A 19300-nucleotide genomic window follows, 5' to 3' on the forward strand; every position below is an offset into this window, starting at 1 on the left:
TTTTCTTCTATAAATATGATAAAACTAAAGACTTTTTAGAGATATGAAGGATGCAGTATTACTCTATAGGTATTCAAGATTAACATGAGATTAGGTGAAACTGTGTATGTTATGTACCCTTTAAGCCTTAAAGTTCTGCATAATTAAGGGCGTGGCCACTTGAGTGACAGGTGGATTGCCGCTGCTGACACTGCCGTCGCGCTTACTGGCTTCAGCAACCAGCTCCCGCCTTTTTGCCCATTTCGATTATCCAGGAAAGGCGCGTGGCCAAGATGGCGACAACCCGCTCTGCCCATGTTGCGCTTCAAAAACGCTCTTCAGGAATCTACGGGTGACGTCACGGACACTACGTCCATGTTTTTATACAGTCTATGGTGTGAACAAGCCGCTGCTGCAGAGTGTGAGCTGCTCCGTCTCACGTGCCCGCCAGTGCACCTGCCTATAAATTGGCCTAATTTGCAGCACAATCGGGAGATGCCGATTAATTAAAAAATGCCAAAAATGGCCCGATCAATTGGTCGACCTCTTCTTTAAGCATTACCATTACCAGCATTTTCCCTTACATATTTATATACTGTGGAAGTAAATAACTTACCGCCGTTCGATAACACGAAGTCCTTTGAAAATATTAAAGAATAAAGACATAAATCATACTGCCAACACACAAAAAAGAAGTAACAAAAAAGTAATTTTAATTGCAATGCTTTAAGTAATGGGTAAAGAACTCAATCAAACTGAGTAATGCCAACAGAGCAGAAACAAATAAGATGAGCATAATTTTACTAAGTTAACAGTGCAACATCTTTTACAGTGAATGCACACATTTAAATACATTTTAAATGCAGTTTTTAAAGTAGTGAAACAATGTCTCAGTGTTTTAAGATATTTAATGCATTTAGCGCATATATAAGATGCCAGTGATGGAGTACTCGAGTCACTATTCTTTGGACTCGAGTCTGACTCGAGACTCCATTCTCTGGACTCGTGACTCGACTTGGACTCGCAGACTGATGACTCGTACTTGGACTCAGACTCGAGGATATATAAAATCGGACTTGAGCATTCATCACATTGTATTTGACTAAATATGTTATAAAAAAATATATAAGGTGTTACACTGTTCCTGTTTCGTGCCCAAGACCAGCCGGGATCTATTTTTTTCCCTCACACAAAATCCCACCGCCACATCCCTTCACTTTACAACACACCCAAAGACGTCACTCACTTTACGCTTGTGCATGATTCGCGGGCTAAATGTTCACACTTGGAAAATGCAGAAAGGTATTCCCCTGGATCGTGAACTTCATCTACACGAATTTTGCATCTAATGCTGGAAAGAGCAGCGTTAAATGTTGTGTGTGTAATCGCACAATTGAGGAAAAGACTGGGACAACATCAAACTTTAACAAACACCTGTCACGGATGCACCCAGAAAAGTAAGTAAAATGCTTTCCATTGGCTAACGTTAGCTTTTAAAAAAAACTATTATTGACTAATGCATATATGATAATAAACAGAAGAAGCTAGGGTTGGGCGATGTTTGACAATTTGGCATCAGACGTCGGCGATGTCTAATGTCTGGTTCAGATTACACAATTTTTTTGTCTGTTGATAACTTACTAGTCACTGTGTCAGATCAGATTACATGATTTTTTTTGTCTGTTGCGATAATCACTGTGTCTGATGCTTTTAAAATGCAACATGAAAATGCAGCATGATTAAACATGCAATTTGTAAATTTTCTACGCTAGTTCTCAATCACAAGTTCACAACAATCGAAGTAAACACATGCTTTTGATGGCTTCGTAAAGTTGCAAAGTGTGTAGCAAAATGTCAAATCAGTAAATAAACTCCCTTTGCAATCGTGACAGTGGTGTCATTTTTGTTTAATGTAGAACCTCTACATTTTATCAGTTTATCAGTTCTTTGAAGGTCCCAGAGTGGAGACATGTATCCACTGTGACCCCGACACAAAAACCAAAACCCAACACGGGACTCGAGACTCGACTTGGACTTGAACTCTGGTAATGGTGACTCGACTTGGACTCGACTCGTACTCTTCTTTGGTGACTCGGACTCAAACACTGACACTCGACTCGGACTCGACAGTTGGTGACTCGACTGCAACACTGTACGACGCATATATTTTTTAGTCTTTGAGTATTTGTTTTTATAAAATTTCATAAAAAATGTTGGGGAAAGCTTTGAAAAGAACATTGGGGTGCACACATTTTCTATTCTATTTAAAATAAACTCACTATGGTGCCATGTGACCAAACACATGCTAATATTTCCATCACTTCCTTGTAGCCAAAAATATCAAGCACATGGCAAATGAATTAGAATTTTATTGTTTGAAGGTGTACTGGTTTAAAATTATTGTTTTTGATGCAACTGTCTTGGTTTCATTCATAAATGACAATGTTGTGTTGAGTGTTAAAGGATTTGGGGAAATAAGGGTTGTTTATAGTGGAAAGAACACGATCACAGTATTGCTGCCATCTTGTGGCCACTTCCTCTTATCACAGCTTAGGGGATTCCCGAAGGTTAAAGGTCAGTCTTCCACAGGTTAAGAGGGCACAGCACTGATGAAATCTCAACAGAGCAATCCGTGTTTAGAATCAAAGTCAAAGAGGGTCAAGCAAAGCTTTAATCTTGATTCTCTTTCTCTCTGGATCAGCGTGTTTTGCTTTTTGAGCAGATTCCTCAGCAAAGTCACATATGTTCCACATCAAACTTCTCTGATGATCATCTTTTTTTCCTTTTCTGTTTCATCCTTCACCTTACTTTCACCCTAACAAATTTTGCTAATCAAAAACCCCCACATTCCAAAGATGTGGACGGTACAAGCCGAATGAATCAGCCCATGAAGAGACATCTGATGACTCAACAGGATTAGTCAGGCCTTTCATTACATTCTTTACCACTAATGTGTTGCACTATAAACTTAGGCATTCAGTAACATGCATCATTCCTCACAGGCTTTTAAGAGTAAAGGCATTGCACTTTTAATTTGTACATAACTTTTGAAAGTCAGTTATTTTATTTGAATGAAATAATAAATTAAAGTTAAAAATTGTAATCAGTTGTTAGGATTACAATGCACCCAAAAATAAAAATTCTGTCATCATTTACTCACCATCATGTTGTCCTTAACCTGTATGTTTTTGTCTTCTTTTGCAGAACACAGAAGATATTTTGAAGAAAATTGATAAACTAATCAACATTAGAGGCCATTGTAAAAAAAAAAAACAGACATTTTACAGATTAATATGTTATGTTCCACATCATTTTGGAACGACCAGGGTTATTATCATTAAGAAAAACTAATAACAATATTAAAAATTAAATAATTGAAAATGATTTAAGAACTTAAATGACTGAATAAATATAAACTAATAAATAAAGTAACTAAATATGACAAAATTATTAAAACTTCAAAATTCAATATTGACAACACATATAAAATATATGATATTAACACTGGGAATGACATGAGGCTTAATGAGTCGACATCATTTTCATTTTGGGGTGAATAATCCTTTAAATTGTACTTTCAACACAAACCAAATATGACTTAAAAAAATCACACTAACATCATGTTTCCCATTTATTTGTGCAGTGCACATTATCATATGTACAGCTCCATATGGAGAACAGAAACAGAAAAAAAGACACAGAAAAAAATTCATGTCACAATAATACTGATACAGCAAACAAACACAGAGCTGTATCCAAACCTTACCATTTCCTTACAGAGAACAGCATTATTGAACACCAAACATTCACTACTGTATAGGTTAGCATCCAAACATATTATGATATCCTAAGATTGAAGATAAACGGCTCAGTCCACAAAAGGGGGGAGGTGGAAAAGTTCCATCCTGGATACAGGGCTCCTTTCTTTTACTCAGGTCTCACTAATCTGTTTGTCTTTATCCATGATTAGCATTCAAGTTTTTAGCGTTGCATTGTGTCAAAGGGAAGATACCGGCAAAACGTAAGAGATAGTAGAGAAGACTGCTTTGATACATTTAAAGCTTCAGTATATCACCGCATGATTGCGAAAAGAGGAAGGCAAAGCATGAACGAGATGTACTGCAAGTTACGACACAAGTGTGTTCTGGATTTACCTAATGCCATTCAAGTGCAAATATACTGAGAAGAGAAAGGGCAGATTAGTGGCTTTACACGGAAACTTCCTTTGGACCATGTGCCACTTAAAGTCATACATGCAGTACATTATGAGGATACCGATACATGCTAAAAAAGCTGTGTATCCACTGATGTTGCGTAATGGTGATTTCATATGTCAAAATATTAATGGTCCACTCCGAATGATATGTTCAGTCGGTTTAAAAGACACCTATGGTAATGAAACAACAGGATTTGAACACTACCCATCGATCACATTCCTCAGTCAAAAGGCTTTGTTTTTCAGTAGCAAGCATGAATGTGTTAGAATTGTATGCTAGGCAAAACTTTGATCAAATTTAAGTAGTCCTGATAACCGTTTAGGCTAGTAGCCTTCTTCAAAAAAGTAGGAGCCTTCACACAGAATGTGTTTTTCCCTTCCAATGCGCTACTTTTTTTATTGTTTTTCTATGTAAATGCACGCTAGATGGACTTGTTTGACAGTTGCGCTCAGAATCTTGTGTTTTGTGTATTATAGCATTCTAAAAATGCGGCACTCAAGTTAAAATAAGTTAAGCTTTTTAAAAAGTTGTCTCAAGATCTTGCATTTTTCCACATTCCACTGGCTGTGTCTTGCGTAGCAAAAACACGTTCTGTGTGATATCTCCTACGAAAGCGTGACTAGTTCTTAAGGGCACTATTAACCCATTAAAGACGTCAAGTTAACATAAATTGTGTATGTAAATACAACCTTAACTTTCACCTCAAAACAAGCCATGTCACCTTTTGTTACCTGCAAAACGTTTCTTTTTTTTTTTTTATAGAATAATTACATGAATAAACAATTTCCTTTGACTTTTTATGTTGTAAACAGTATGTTATTATAGTGCATCATATATACATACAGATCAATATTCAGTAGAAAACAACATAAGAATAAACTGCTAGTTAGATCTACTGCATTTTACAGATCAAGTATGAGAAAACCGCCCATTTCCTGCACAGTCTCTTATTCTCTTATACTTATTGTGCTTCTGCCCCACAGTACTGTGTTGTTTATCTTCTGAAAGAAGTTACGAGTTACATGATACGAGAATTTTTTGGGGGGGTTTTGTTGGAGTGTTCTTTCATTCGTCTATCTTTCTAAAACTCTAGCCCCTGACTGAACTAAAAAACAGAGTCGTAGCTTACTATACCACTTTTATTTTCACTCATTTCATTATTGTCTTGCAAAGCCAACAAATAAATAAATACCCCGCACACATATGAGTGACTGTGAGCAGGTACGTAGGATACAGGCAATACAATGGAAGAAATAGATTCCCAAATACTGCTGTAGCATGCAAAACCCTATTAAATAATAGCCAATGAAGGTGTTTGAATGAGTTATTTAATACAATTTTGCAAGCCAAAGCAGAATTCTTAAGTGTCTAGACATATTTTTTCATTTGTTGAAGATGTTCGTCCTCAGCACTCAACCTCTTTAATAAATCAAAACTCCCCTGAAAGCTCCTGAATGAATTCTACCAGACACTCTATGATGGTCTTGTTGACAGACAATGTTCATAGAGATATTTCACAGCTGTTTAACGACAAAGTCTGATCTTTGTTATGTACTGTAAGTGAGTCCTGGAAAAGATACAAATAAGAGTTTGTAAAACAAAGCTGAATGCTACTTTTCTCATACAGCAGTTATGTTGGTTTAGGGCATGATGGGACCTGATACATGGATCGATAGAGAGATACACACAACTATACTGTAGATGTAAGCTCTGACATCTCTATGAAGCAGGGTCCTGGAGGTGGGAGAGATTAACAAAGGAGCGTTTCAAAGACTGGTGTGTTGCAGGGTGTCTAATCGGGGCAGGAACTGCTGACTGTTGGTGATCATTTACAACAAGTCTTAGTACAGTGCTTTCTGTCCTTGGCTTTCAAATTCTGACCAGGCATCATTTAGTTCAATAAAAATCATCTTGGCATATTGTTCGTAGGGCTGTCCAGTAGCCTGCAAAGGGAAGAGAGAGAAAACTGATGCATTTTGTCGTTAACATGCCTTAACTAGAGGGGTTCTGTTGAGTATAACTTGTAATATACTGTAATTCTTCATAGTATCCTAAAAATATTATGAAACACTACTGTTTTTAACATTAATAATTATCAGAAATGGTTCTTGAGCACAAAATCAGTATGATTTCTGAGGGACACTGAAGACTGGAGGAATGGCTGTGGACAATTCAAATTTGCCATCAAATTAATAAACTACATTTCAAAATATAATTATATAAAATATATATTCAAATATATAAATATATTTTATAAATATGAAACAGTTATTTTAAATTATAATAATATTTCAAAAATATTACTGTTTTACCCTATTTTTGCTCAAATAAATGCAGCATTGGTGAACATAGGAGACTTTTCTAAAACATTTTAAAAATCTTACAGATCTTATGAACAGTTGTGTAGTTTTGCAACTGTGCAAAATTATTATTTTATTGTTTAGCTTTAAAGTGTCCCTATTATGCCATTTTTAAGGTTCTTAATATTGATTTGGGAGTCATACATAAAAGGACAAAAAGCTCTTTCACTTTTTCAAAATATGCAATTATCATCTCACTTTCCAACGATTCTCAAACAATTGTCAAAAGATTCTGTCTCTCTAAAACCCTCCTTTCCATGAGCCTGCTCTGCTCTGATTGGTCAGATGGCCCAATCTGTTGTGATTGGTCTACCACGTGCAACGATACACCCATTGCCATAATTATGTATTTTGAACGCTCAATAAAAATATAAACATCTATCTATTTTGTGAATCCTGCGTTGAACTCCCTGACATGATGTTTACCACACAAACAAGCTACAGTTTTAGAGAGCAGGTCAAGTTGTTTGCGGCCGGCCAATTTATAATATAGGCGGGCATTATGCAAATGTGTTACTCTGTGACACATTTGCAAGGGAAGTGGGATTTGAAGTACTGATGACTCGTTTCAGCTGTTTCCAAGACAATAACTATTTATTGTGCACTTTCGACTTTACAACTTTGCAGATTCATATACAGCTACATTACACACTGCATATTGCATGGCAATATTCAAAATGGCATAGTAGGGCACTTTAAGTACTTCAACTGAACAAATACGTCTCTCACCTTGTCAGGGTGCACTACCAGCACAGCTTTGCGGTAGACCTTCTTCACCTGCTCTGGTGTGACAAGGTCAGCCATGCCTACAGGTTTCCAGCGTGTCTCTCCCTCCCAAAGCACCGTGTGCATGGTGGACAGCAACGCTCTGATGTTCCTCTCCTTCCCCTCAATCCAGTCCAGGATCTGCCACAAATAATGACATTAAATGAAAACATCATGATGTGATTCACCTTTGAACAAAGTCTTTAAAAAGAGGATCATGTAAGGGACAGTGCACAGTCAGCTAGTCATTATCACAAAGTAAACAGCAAACATATCAAACAAGTGACTGACCAGGAGATTCCAATATTCTATTCAGCCTTTTAATACAAATATCAGATTGTGTGTGTGTTTTATTTTTCACCTTGAGTTTCTCTGGGTCCATTCCTTTTGCCATCTCCTCTTTTCTCATTTCTGCTATGGTTTTTGGCCCCTTCTTCTCCTTAGCGCCGGCAAAACCCTGGCCTGAGAGTAGGTCATCAAAGTTAGTGTCCGAAACCTTTTGTCTGGTTCCTGAAAGAAAAAGGAAACAATTATTAATGTTTGAGTTGCTATTTATAATATTCTTTGTTGTTGTAGTAATGAAAATATTAAGGGATACACTATATTGGTATCACTAACCAATATTGGAGATCTTCAGTATTACTTTATAATAGATACATAATTGCATGTGCTTATTTCCTCTATATAATTCAATTAATTTAATTTTAATTAAAATGTATTTTAATTTAATTTAGATTTTTTTAATCTAATATCACTATTAAAATGTAATCATTAGCCAGACTAATTAATTTCATTTTAATTAAATTGTATTTTAAATTAATTTACATTTCTTCATTTAGCAGACAGTTTCAATATCACTATTAATTGTAATCTTTGGCAAGTCTAAATAATATTGATCTTTCATATATATGCATGTTTTTTGAAATTGACTTGTAGCTTATAAAACAATTGATTTTAGTGTTGTAATCAATTGTTTTATAAGCTACAAGTCAATTTAGGCATCACAACATACATATATTATATATATGCTTATAATAACAGAACATCCCTAAAAATATTAGAATTTTACAATGAACAAATGCACATAAGCACAACCTCATAAGGCAGTGTCCAGTCTCACCCATGTTAGGCTGTGTTTTTGCCCCAGTGGCTCCTGGTGAAGCTCCACCCATGCTGGAGAAGCTGACACTGTAGTTGGGTCTGTTCTGTGGTGAAGTGTGAGGCATAGAGGGTCCTGGTGCTTTAGGTGGGGTCTGGTGCTGTGGACCCTGGGCCTGCGGCTGCCACTGAGCCCCACCTCCAGGCTGCCATGAGGGGAAACCTGTGCTGGGATGCCAGCCTCCAGAGGCAGTGTGCTGGGGAGAGGGAGCAGGACGCTGGGGGGAGCCCATGGGTGGAAACGCTCCTCCGGTACCAGTAGGGGTGGTGGGCTTGCTGGAGAATCCCGAACCAGCTGGAATGAACACACAGAGGTTAACAGTGATTCCATGATGAACGTATTAAAGAGAGAGTCCACCCAAAAATAATGTGAAAGAAAACTAGGGAAGTCAATACAATTTTAACATTTGGGAGTAAAATTTTCATATTTGGCTAAACTCTCCCTTTAAAATAAGGCTCAATAAGTTCCTTTTCCACTTACCTCCTCCCAGACCGGCTCCTAGGTTACCCAGATCAGCAAACGGGTCCAAAGTGTTGGATTTGGCCTGGTGGGTGGGAGTACCATGAACTGAGCTGGTTGGGCTAGTGCTGGCAGACTTACTTCCCATCCCAAAACCTGCACCTGGTAAGACAAATACAAGATTTATATTTAGTACCTTGAAGAGAGAAATTTAGATTTAAATCAAGATATTTTATATTATCTGGTTTTCCAAACATTTGGTTGTGAATTCTGCTTCTGTCAACATTTAAAACTTGTCAGCCAGTTAACTGGCTTACATAAATGAGGTTTTGTCAAAATTGCAAGAATGATTTGTGATAATGTCTTGATAGCATCAGCAAGAATAAGTCAAAAATTACAAACAAATCAGATCAGTAATGTCCTTTTCTAGAAAAAGTGTTTATGAATTTATAGATGTTTTAAAGTTTCCTGTATAAAAAATAATAACACTGATGTATGATTTCCAGTTATTATTGCACATTTTGTTAAACAAAATGAAACATTTAACTTAACATTACATTATGTATGGAAATGTACAATAATAAATATGTGTTGAATTTTGTAATAATTTAATAAACTTTTTTTTTAAAGATTTTAATTAAAAAAATGTATTACATTTATTTATAATTTATAAATATAAATATATTTTATTGTGTGTGTATCCCCACAAGGATAGTAAAATCTGAATTTTTTGACATGGGAAAAATATTAAAAATAATAAAATGAATGACTCAAAATGACCAAATTTATCTAAAAGTGTAATAATGCAAACAGGCTGTCTATAAGGGGTAGATGTAGGGTTAGGGGATAGAAAATATAGTTTGGTGTGTGTGTGTGTGAGAGAGAGAAATTTAGAATTCATTTGTTGGGGCCAGTGAACATTGAATATTGAAATACTGTATATATCTGATCTTACTGTTGAGCCCTGTAAAAAGCTATTAAGAATAACTATAAGATGTATCTAGCTCTATTGATTTAAAACCCAAATAGTCAGCCATGTAATGTTTCACAAGACATTAACATTTATGAGCTACATGAGCTCATCACACCAGTCCAGATGGCAGGTCAGTAGTGAGTCATTTTGTTGTTAGGTGTAATATCAGAGGAGGCCACCAGGAGTCCCTGTGACACATCTTGTGTTTCTAACAGCACTTGCCTGCAGCTGCTGGTTTGTTCCACTCCCAGGCTCCTGTAGAGCTCTGCTGTTGGATTTTGACAGTGGGAGTAGTGGGCGGCACAGGTGAACTGCGACCTATGAAGGGAACATACTTATCTTGACACTTTTCAAATGTGCCCTTTATTTACATATTCAAATACTGAAAATTAGACAGTTAATACAAATGTGAGTGGTATCATGCCATATAATAACCACAGGGTAATGACATTAGACTTAGTTTCTTACATTTCTTAGACTAAGAAATTACTGCAAATTTAAATAATAACAATAATAATATACATTATTATTTAAAAATTTTGGTTGGAAAGGTTTTTGAAGACTCTTATGCTCACTAAGGCTGCATTTATTTGAAATAATGACATCGTGTCAGCCCTGATTGGTCATTTTCATCAGTGACTGTAACATGATGTGAAATGCAGTGAAAATCTGTCACTTATAAAACATCTAATATAATCCAACAAAAAAAACATTACATTGGCTATGATGTTTACTGTATGTGTACTCTAATTGGTGCCTGAATATAAATTATTGAAAATTGCCTTATGGTATTTAATTCTAAAATAATCATAATGCTATAACAAAAAGAAAAAAAATATATATATTCTCATTTCGTTGTGTTTTCAAGCTAACAGTTTAGCCTACTAGCTTAGCAAAGGGCTTTACTGGTTAAACAAGATTAAAACAAGATATTATGAAAATGTGCTACATTTTTGTTAAACAATGAGGAAAAGGGATAGGATTTCTCTCATATTTCTTTCATTCCCTTAAGGCTCTGAGTAGCAGAATGTCGCAATCTGCAGTATTTGGCATCATGCAGTGCTTCTTTCCAGCTCTGTCGCATGCTTGAAAAATAAAAAGCGCTCTTTGTTACAGTAGTGTTGTTTCAAAGCATTCATATTAAAAACCTCTCAATTTTTAGGCAAACGAAAGATGTTTTAAAAGCATATGGCACTGGTGTGACTCAAAAATTCACATGCTTTTTCCATAGGCATGCAAACTACCACTAACACTACATCCAACAAACAGACTCTATACAATTTATATTTGGAAACAAAATTGTGCTGCTTTATTCCATATTGATGTTAATCTGCCTTGCATGTTCCCAGATACATAATACAGGGTATCAGCTGTCCTTCACCGAGCACATGCTGCTATCGTCCACACACATTGTACTTAAACAAACAATCGAGCTCAAGGCCCAATAATAATTCCGCTTTCTCTAAAACATCAGCACTTTAAATACGACGATTACTATAGAGCTGTTTTATAGAGATAAATTTGCCAGGCTATTTTGCTGATCATATTCTGGAGGATTTGACACAAAAGAGCTTTGCTGGTTGTTATGGTGATGTTGCCCACACACTGACAGTACTGAGAGGCAAAGGCACATGCCTTACCCATGCCCATGTTCTGCATTGTAGGAGACGGAGATCGTGCAGCATGCAGGAAGGGGTCTGGCTGCCCCATATTACCTGGACCCAGGAAAGCTCCCATGAAGTCCTGCGGCTTAGGGGAGGGAGCAGGTCCAGACCCAAATGGGTCAAAAGCTGAAGAATTAAAGAGAGGATTCAGTTTCTTTTGCTGAAATGCACTTTTATAGGACAGATAGCTCTGACTATCATCTGATTGTATTGGTCACACTTTATTTTAAGGTCCAGTTCTTGCTTTAACAAACCATTATCTATGACTTTTGCTTCAATAAACTCCTAATATGCTGCTTATTAAGTTTAAGTTTAGGTATTGGTTAGGATTAGGGATGTAGAATATGGTCATGCACAATATGCTGCACAAAGTGCTTTATAAACAAAAAAAAAACAAACAATATAACAACAGTAATAAAAAAAAAAAAAAAAAAAAAAAAAAACAACACTACAATTCAAAAGTTTGCTGTTGGTTAGATTTAATAGTCTCTCATGTTAAGGCTGCATTTATTTGGTAAAAAATGCAGTAAAAACTAATACTGTGAAATATTAATACAATTTAAAACAACTGTTTTCTGTTTTCATTTATTTCAAAATGTTTTTTTTTTTTCTGTGCAGGTTCTGTGCAAAGCTGAATTTTTCAGCAGCCATTATTCAAGTCTTAAGTCTTCTAATGCACTCTTTGATGTTCAGCATTTTTTTTAAATATATTTTTCATGATATTACTTTACTAACATTACTAACATTAAATTGAAACTTTTTCTTAAATTTCTCTAAACAAATTGTACTGAATCCAAACTTGTGAATGGCAGTGTAAATATAATTGATGGAAAAACTGCTTATGATTAATTAATTGTCATTTATTAATATCAATAACAACATAATAATATTAAATACTAGTAAACAAATGTTAATGTGTGTGGTAAAATAATAATATGAATAAAGTATCATAATAATAATGTAACTTTTAGTTGAATTTGAATGTTTTTATTAGTGCTGTCAAACGATTAATCGCATCCAAAATAAGTTTTTGTTTAATAATAAATAATAAATATACACAGTATACACACATATACTATGTAAACAAAAACTTTTATTTTGGATGCGATTAATCGCGATTAATCGTTTGACAGCACTAGTTTTTATTATATTGCTGTAACAGCTTTTTTTATAAAAGATATACCACGATACAGTAGTTAAAAAAAAAAAAAACTTCAGTAAATTAGACACTCATCCCATTCATATGAATAATTCACTCATTCAAATTGCTCACTATACCAAGATGCTTCACTTCACTGACTCCTGACAAACATCTCGGGCTAAATCACTTCAACTGTCTGTCTTTGTTTAAAAAAAAAACATAAAATATATTTACTGTCTCCAGATCGAGGTGATGGACAGGGTGAGGAGGAGGCTGCGGATCTCCGCGGGGTGGACTGAGCAGAGGCGGGGCCACTGGCCGGCTGTGGTGTGGGAGGAGCTCCAAACAGGTCCCCCAGCAGGTCTGTGGTCGGAGGTTGTGGCGAGGATGGAGGAAGCGTAGCAGCATCACCATCCAGACCCAGCAGATCTACTTCCTCAGCTGCAGAAGGAGGGGCCGCTGCAGGCTGGGGGTCTGGTTTCTTAGCTGCTTTTGATTTCTCATTGCTCGTGTTGCTCTGCTGACTAGAAAGGGAGAGCATTTCATCATCTGATGGTTCGCTCTCCTCATTTGGGCCCACTCTGCCTCCGCAACTCCCATGTCCCTGGGCAGGATCTAAGGGACAGACCGGGGAAATGGTTAGATATAAAGAAGAACATCAAATTAGTCCATACGGTTTGTGTGCTATTTTCCACGTTTCTGAAGCCAATCAACAGCTCTAAGAGGGAAACATAAAACTGTACCTCCCAAATCCCTTCTCGCTAAAATCTAGTTTTTAACTACTCATCAAATAATTGTCTAAAGTCAACTACAAATCTGTTAATCAACTATTTTCTGTTGACTCTCACAAGCCTCCTACACTACATCTTACCTTCCAAGTCCAAGCCCTCCATTTCATCTTTTCAGCAGAGAATAAAGTACATTAAACAGATGGTGTTTAGTTTAATGGGGCACAAACACTTAACAGAATACCAGAGAGTGACTGATGAGTTGACTTGTTTAAAGGTTCACTGAGCTCTTAAAGTGGTCCTAAGTTACAAAACTCAAAGGCCACTTTAAAAGGAGATATTTTATTTAACAGAAATCACTTTTTAAAAACTACAACGAATGACTCCTTTGGACTACAACACATATTTTCTGGGATTTGTGATATCACAAATACCGATGAATGGGACGACACCTGGTTGAGGTGCACTAAAGAAAGCAGCGAGTGTTATCACTATGTCGGAGACATGCTAGCTTTCCCAAGGCAGACAAACTTAGAGTGGTTACAATCATCCGGGTTTAAATCGCACTCAAATTGATTTGATTTTGACGCAATATTTACACTGAAGCTCACAGGCGGCTATGTTAATGGGCATGACATTTCCCGACCAGGCACCCACCACCAGGCCTTCATTTAATACAGAAACTATTCGAGCAGTTCATGCCAGACTGGGGAGAGAGATGTTTAAAAATTATGTGTTTTTCGAACAACCTAGTATGAGAGCCTGTTCTAGGACACTTGGCACCCCCAAAACAAAATCAAGACTTTGTAAAAGAGCATAATAGGACCCCTTTAATACTAAACTCTGCAAGGCCATTTTGTCACCCTCTACCAATTTAGTTTTTTTAAGTGCCCCATTATGGATTTTTGAAAATTACTGTTCATGCAGTGTGTAACAGCTGAATGAAAAGTGAATGAAAACATCCTGCAAAGTTTTAAATCTGAAAGTGCACTGTGTATAAAGTTATTGTCTCTAAAAAAAAAAAAAGAGTCGACTCTGAATCATTGAAACGAGACGTTTTTAAAACGAATCCCAAGCTGTTTCATGTTGACGTCAACATGAAACATTAGCATATTGCCGCCCACTTATTGGTCTTTTCGCATTGGTCTGAATGTAAATGCAAATTCATTCTTTGTCAATAGGTGCCGCTTTTGGAGCGGTAAAATAGCGGTTTCCCCGGTGACGGTGTACACAAAGCAGCACTGCTCACAAACACTGCTTTATCAGGCATTACAGGTTTTTTCATTAAACCTGTTTTTCATTAAAGGTTTTTTTTTTTTAAAGAAAGAACCAAAACCATATGTTTGGCTTTTTTGTGTTGTATAGCATTATACAGCATAGTAATATAAAGGATTACCTGCAATAGCAAGTGCATCCTGGTATTCCTGATGACAAGAGAAAAGCACGTTGGGGCTCAGGTCTTTGGTGGGGAACTGCTCCCACGGCGGCGTGAGATCTTTCTGTTTCTCCGTACTTTCAACCTCAATGTCTAACAGCACATGAAACAGCTGTGGGTATTTCTCTGGAGAATCACAGGCATCCAGCTCTGTCCTGGACAAACACACACAAACACCGACTTCAGTCTAGATCTGTAAATAATTCAATAACATGTCCATAATTCTTTTTTTTTTTTTTTTGTGGAACAGGACATGGCATCAATTTGAAAGCTAAGTTAACTGCTTCAGATTACAATGTGATGATTACAAAAGAAATGAAAAGAAACACTTACTTCACAAACTTTAAGACTGTGGTGCCAGGGGCGATGAAACCAGTATGGAATTGAATCTGGAATATCTGGGTGTTTGTTACCTGCAAACATAACATCATTTTTTAGTCACCAACAACTATCAAGAATAAAAAGCCTACAAGTTCTGACTCCTCTACAGTTTTCTTCTCTGCTACAGATTTAAATTAAAAAGGGGTAACATGTAATCATTAGTCTCATACCTTGGCCTGCAGTGCATGGGAACGCATGTGATAGACTGAAATCACCACGTCTCCTTGGGCACTCACACTCACAGGAAACACCACTTTGCCCTCTTGAACCCTGTGTTCCCTGAGAGCAACAAACATGAAGATATACTTCACCATTACACAAAAAGCATTATCTTTTTAAGTGCTACATAATATATCTTGTAGGCAATTCAGAAATGTCTTATAACATAATGAAACATTTTCATGGTAGTATAATATGTGTATTATTAGTGTTAGTGTATTTTTTAATAATACATTTAATTTTTCAGTATGAATTATTCATAAATGCATTGATCATACAAGCAACATATGGGGTTTTTCAAGAAACATTAGATGACATTAATAATTAATCTTTGAAATACCTTATATTTATTAAATTAACTTTCATTTTATAGGCCATATGGTGGAAGGACACTTTTTTTAATTGGATCCAGATGACATGAAAATGGAAAGCTGATTTAATGTAATTATGTTTAGTTTGTTTTGCTATGTTTTGTTGTGTGACTCTGTTGAATATCTTGGGATTTCAGTTTAGTGAATTCTGTCATTTTAGTAATTCAACCAATTTCACTCCATTTCAACTTCTAGTGAGGTACGGCCAATTCGGTTTAAATTCACACTCATTGCTGTGTTTCTGAATTAAGAAATTCTGAATTTTGCTAAACCGTGTTTCTTTTTCCAAACCACTTCTGAAATGAACAAGTTTGTGAAAACTGACAAAAAGCCATATTTGAAAGGATACTATATGACCTTTCATTACATATAATTTCAGATAATATGATTTAAATGAACCATTAGTAGAGTGTCTGTATATATACATGCTTACCTCATTTTCTCGTACTCCTGAGCTGTAGAAAATATCTTGGTCTCGCCAATAAGTACGTCACAAAAGGGCCGACAGCCACTGCGCTGTTTGTTGAAGCAAGGAACAGGACTCATAGTGACGGATTTAATGACGAGTGGTTTGGAGTGTGGTATGGTTGGCTTCTCTGAGACTAAACTGCACACATAACCTATGTACCTAAATAAATAAACACACATAAACAAGATTGTCAGTGGTTTTGCTCCAAAAGGGAAAAATTCCTTGTGTGGGACGTTTCAATGAATAACGTTTCATTCCTTCTGTTTACAACTGAGAATGGACATTTCAAAGACAAAGCTACTCTATGCCAAACTTGCACAAAGTGAGCAGTTTTATTAGTTCATAATTTACTGTACTATTATTATTGAGTATTTATACCATTCAGTAGTTTTTAATCAAAGCTGGACTTTTCAGAACTGCGATCTGATTGGTTGTACCTCCTATGGGAGGGCCACAGGCCAGATCCAGGCCTCTTGGCGCTGAGAAGCTGCATGGCTGGCACTGGGTTGGCGAAAAGGTGGCAGAAACAGAACATGGCACAGACCAGCACGCCTGAAAAAGCTCTGCCATCCTGAAAGAGCAAACAAGTGTTCGGACACAGACTTACTAAATTATATCAGGGGTTCTCAACTCCTGACTCAAATGTAGACAATGAATCTGGTTTTACAGTCCTGTTTGTTTAATGCTGAGTAACCACAACAAAGAACAGACACGAACATCAAGAGATCTTCTTACCGAACAGGTGATCACACACACATTCTTGGGGTTTTGCTTGAGCCAGTTGTACATATTCTTACACACAGCAAATAGGTTGTGAAGACTTGGGGCCTGTTTGGAAGGCCAATTGCATTCAGAAACCTACAGACGAATGAGAAACAGAATTACTCTCACTGAGAGCAAGAAATAGGAAATAAAGAATGAAAGGAGTAAGAATAAAACTTCAAAAGTCATCATGTATTAAATATATTATATTTAAGCCAAACCTTCAATGTAAATAATATATCAATGTTTCTCCACTTTTGTCATTGAAATAAGAATATAATCATGGGATCCCAAAATGAATTATTATATCCTTTATAAGTACAGCAGGAAATAAGCCATGAAATTGCTGGAAATAGTTGAATCATGCAGTTAATCTGGGAAGTTATTTAATTACATGGGAAAAGCACTATTTAATATTTAATGAAAGAAGGAAAGAGGAGTCATCACAGCCACTAGTATCATATTTGGAAAAAAATTAACAACATAGAACAAGTATCCCATATGACACCAGTGTTTCCCAAACCATTCTGTACACCAGAGCTCCATCAATAAGGCCAGAAATGTGTTCCTTTTCAACCCATACGAAGTATCACTTAGCAACATACTGTATTATTAAAGTTGCCATTATTAAGATTTACTTTAAAAATAACATCAATTCTGTGGGTGAAAAACAGACTTTTCATTCGGCTTCCATTTTTTTTTAATGAGACGTTTGGGAACTGATGTATAAACATTTTACATGACTGATTTAAAATGGATCACAATTTAAGCTATAAAATTTGTCCCCTTTTTTTACATTTCCCATGACATTTTACAGAGGGAGCATGTTTTTGATGACAACAAATATATCTTGGCCCATTATACTTCCACTTGGAATTCTGCTGTAAATCATGTTCTGAGCTTTAATAAAAATATTTTTTGTTCAAATAAAATCAGTCTGTGATGGAATGGGATGAGGAAAAAGATATATTCTTTTTGCCTGGACATTGACAAAGATACTCATGATTATACATTTTTTTTTGCTGTGCTCTCCTTTATTGGGACAAAAAAACATTTACATGTATCCTGTTTTCCCGGTTTCTTCTACCGCTAAATGTGGTATATTTTCAGATGGAAATATGCGTATGGAAATTATATGCAGATGAGGCTCTCTGCATATTAAAAAGTTACACACTTTTAGGGTAAAAGCCCTAAATGTTGTTTGTAGTTTAGCAAGCAATTATGGAGAAACTTTCTCTGACAAAGGCAAATACATTTTTTTCCAGATGGGACATTTAACAAATGTAAAGTGAATTTCAGTCTTTGCGCTCACTCTGTTGGAGAACTTGGCCCCCCGATAGTTCCTCTGTGACAGGTTGAAAACTGTGTAATGGTCGGCATGCCGTGAGTCCAGAAAGGAACGGATATCCTCTGTGTGGTTCCTGTAGCCCATCTCCACCGCCTCAGCAGGATATGACATCACTGACAGAATGAAAGGACAATTAGGAGACAGTTATAATACTTCTTTCCAGTAGCTCCAGTTTGGCCAATACAAACAGATGAAACACAAACAACAATTTTAGCATCTGATAATCTTTAATGAAATGCATTTAAACTGGAATAACAGGGTGAGAGGGGTAAGAAATAAGCAAATACATTAAAAAAGTTCAAACTGGCTGACGGTTTCCAACAGTTTAAATGGAAAGAGTACATGAGTATACACGTCTACACATTATGTGATACATATAAATCCATCCATTTGTGAAAACCATGGAGAAAATGCAAATACAGTGGTATACAAACATGGCTATCATTCGCTACCACAGAATTATTCATTACTTACCAATAATACGTGAGGTGATGTAGGCAATGTCCAACTCTCCTTTTGTATACCTAAATTATACATAAGACCACATATAAACTCAAACATATATTCACATACATTTTGAAGGTGTAATGTTTCATTCAATTATTTTGATATTGCTAAAAATGTTAAAGGGATACTCCACCCCAAAATGAAAATTTTGTCATTAATCACTTACCCCCATGTCGTTCCAAACCCATAAAACTTTGTTCGTATTCGGAACACAATTTAAGATATTTTGGATGAAAACCTGGAGGCTTGAGACTGTCCCATAGACTGCCAAATGAATAACAGTGTCAAGGGCTACAATGATTTTAAATAAAACAGCGCATCCTTGTGGCACGGATGACACAGAAGAGCATACACGGCATACGG

The 19300-nt window shown here is 36.2% G+C and overlaps 1 protein-coding gene across 5 annotated transcripts in view; it reads right to left on the minus strand.

Annotated features, from left to right (window-relative positions):
* Positions 1 to 3597: 3597 nt before the first annotated feature.
* Positions 3598 to 19300, minus strand: part of LOC109070564 (putative tyrosine-protein phosphatase auxilin) — a 29680-nt gene continuing 13977 nt past the window's right edge. For 4 of the 5 annotated variants that reach the window (XM_042725976.1, XM_042725977.1, XM_042725974.1 and 1 more), the window contains 16 exons: positions 18905 to 18954; positions 18395 to 18543; positions 17056 to 17178; positions 16758 to 16891; positions 16285 to 16479; positions 15432 to 15540; positions 15214 to 15293; positions 14842 to 15035; positions 12952 to 13332; positions 11553 to 11702; positions 10135 to 10230; positions 8961 to 9101; positions 8442 to 8774; positions 7683 to 7831; positions 7286 to 7462; positions 3598 to 6139 (listed from right to left, as the gene is read on the minus strand). In XM_042725976.1, the coding sequence (XP_042581910.1) occupies positions 6038 to 6139; positions 7286 to 7462; positions 7683 to 7831; positions 8442 to 8774; positions 8961 to 9101; positions 10135 to 10230; positions 11553 to 11702; positions 12952 to 13332; positions 14842 to 15035; positions 15214 to 15293; positions 15432 to 15540; positions 16285 to 16479; positions 16758 to 16891; positions 17056 to 17178; positions 18395 to 18543; positions 18905 to 18954 (2563 nt within the window). In that variant the 3' untranslated portion in view covers positions 3598 to 6037. The remainder of the gene's footprint in view (positions 6140 to 7285; positions 7463 to 7682; positions 7832 to 8441; positions 8775 to 8960; positions 9102 to 10134; positions 10231 to 11552; positions 11703 to 12951; positions 13333 to 14841; positions 15036 to 15213; positions 15294 to 15431; positions 15541 to 16284; positions 16480 to 16757; positions 16892 to 17055; positions 17179 to 18394; positions 18544 to 18904; positions 18955 to 19300) is intronic. The other variant, XM_042725975.1, reaches the window with a different exon arrangement.

This window comes from Cyprinus carpio, chromosome B6 (assembly GCF_018340385.1).
Source record: "Cyprinus carpio isolate SPL01 chromosome B6, ASM1834038v1, whole genome shotgun sequence".
Lineage (NCBI taxonomy): Eukaryota > Metazoa > Chordata > Actinopteri > Cypriniformes > Cyprinidae > Cyprinus > Cyprinus carpio.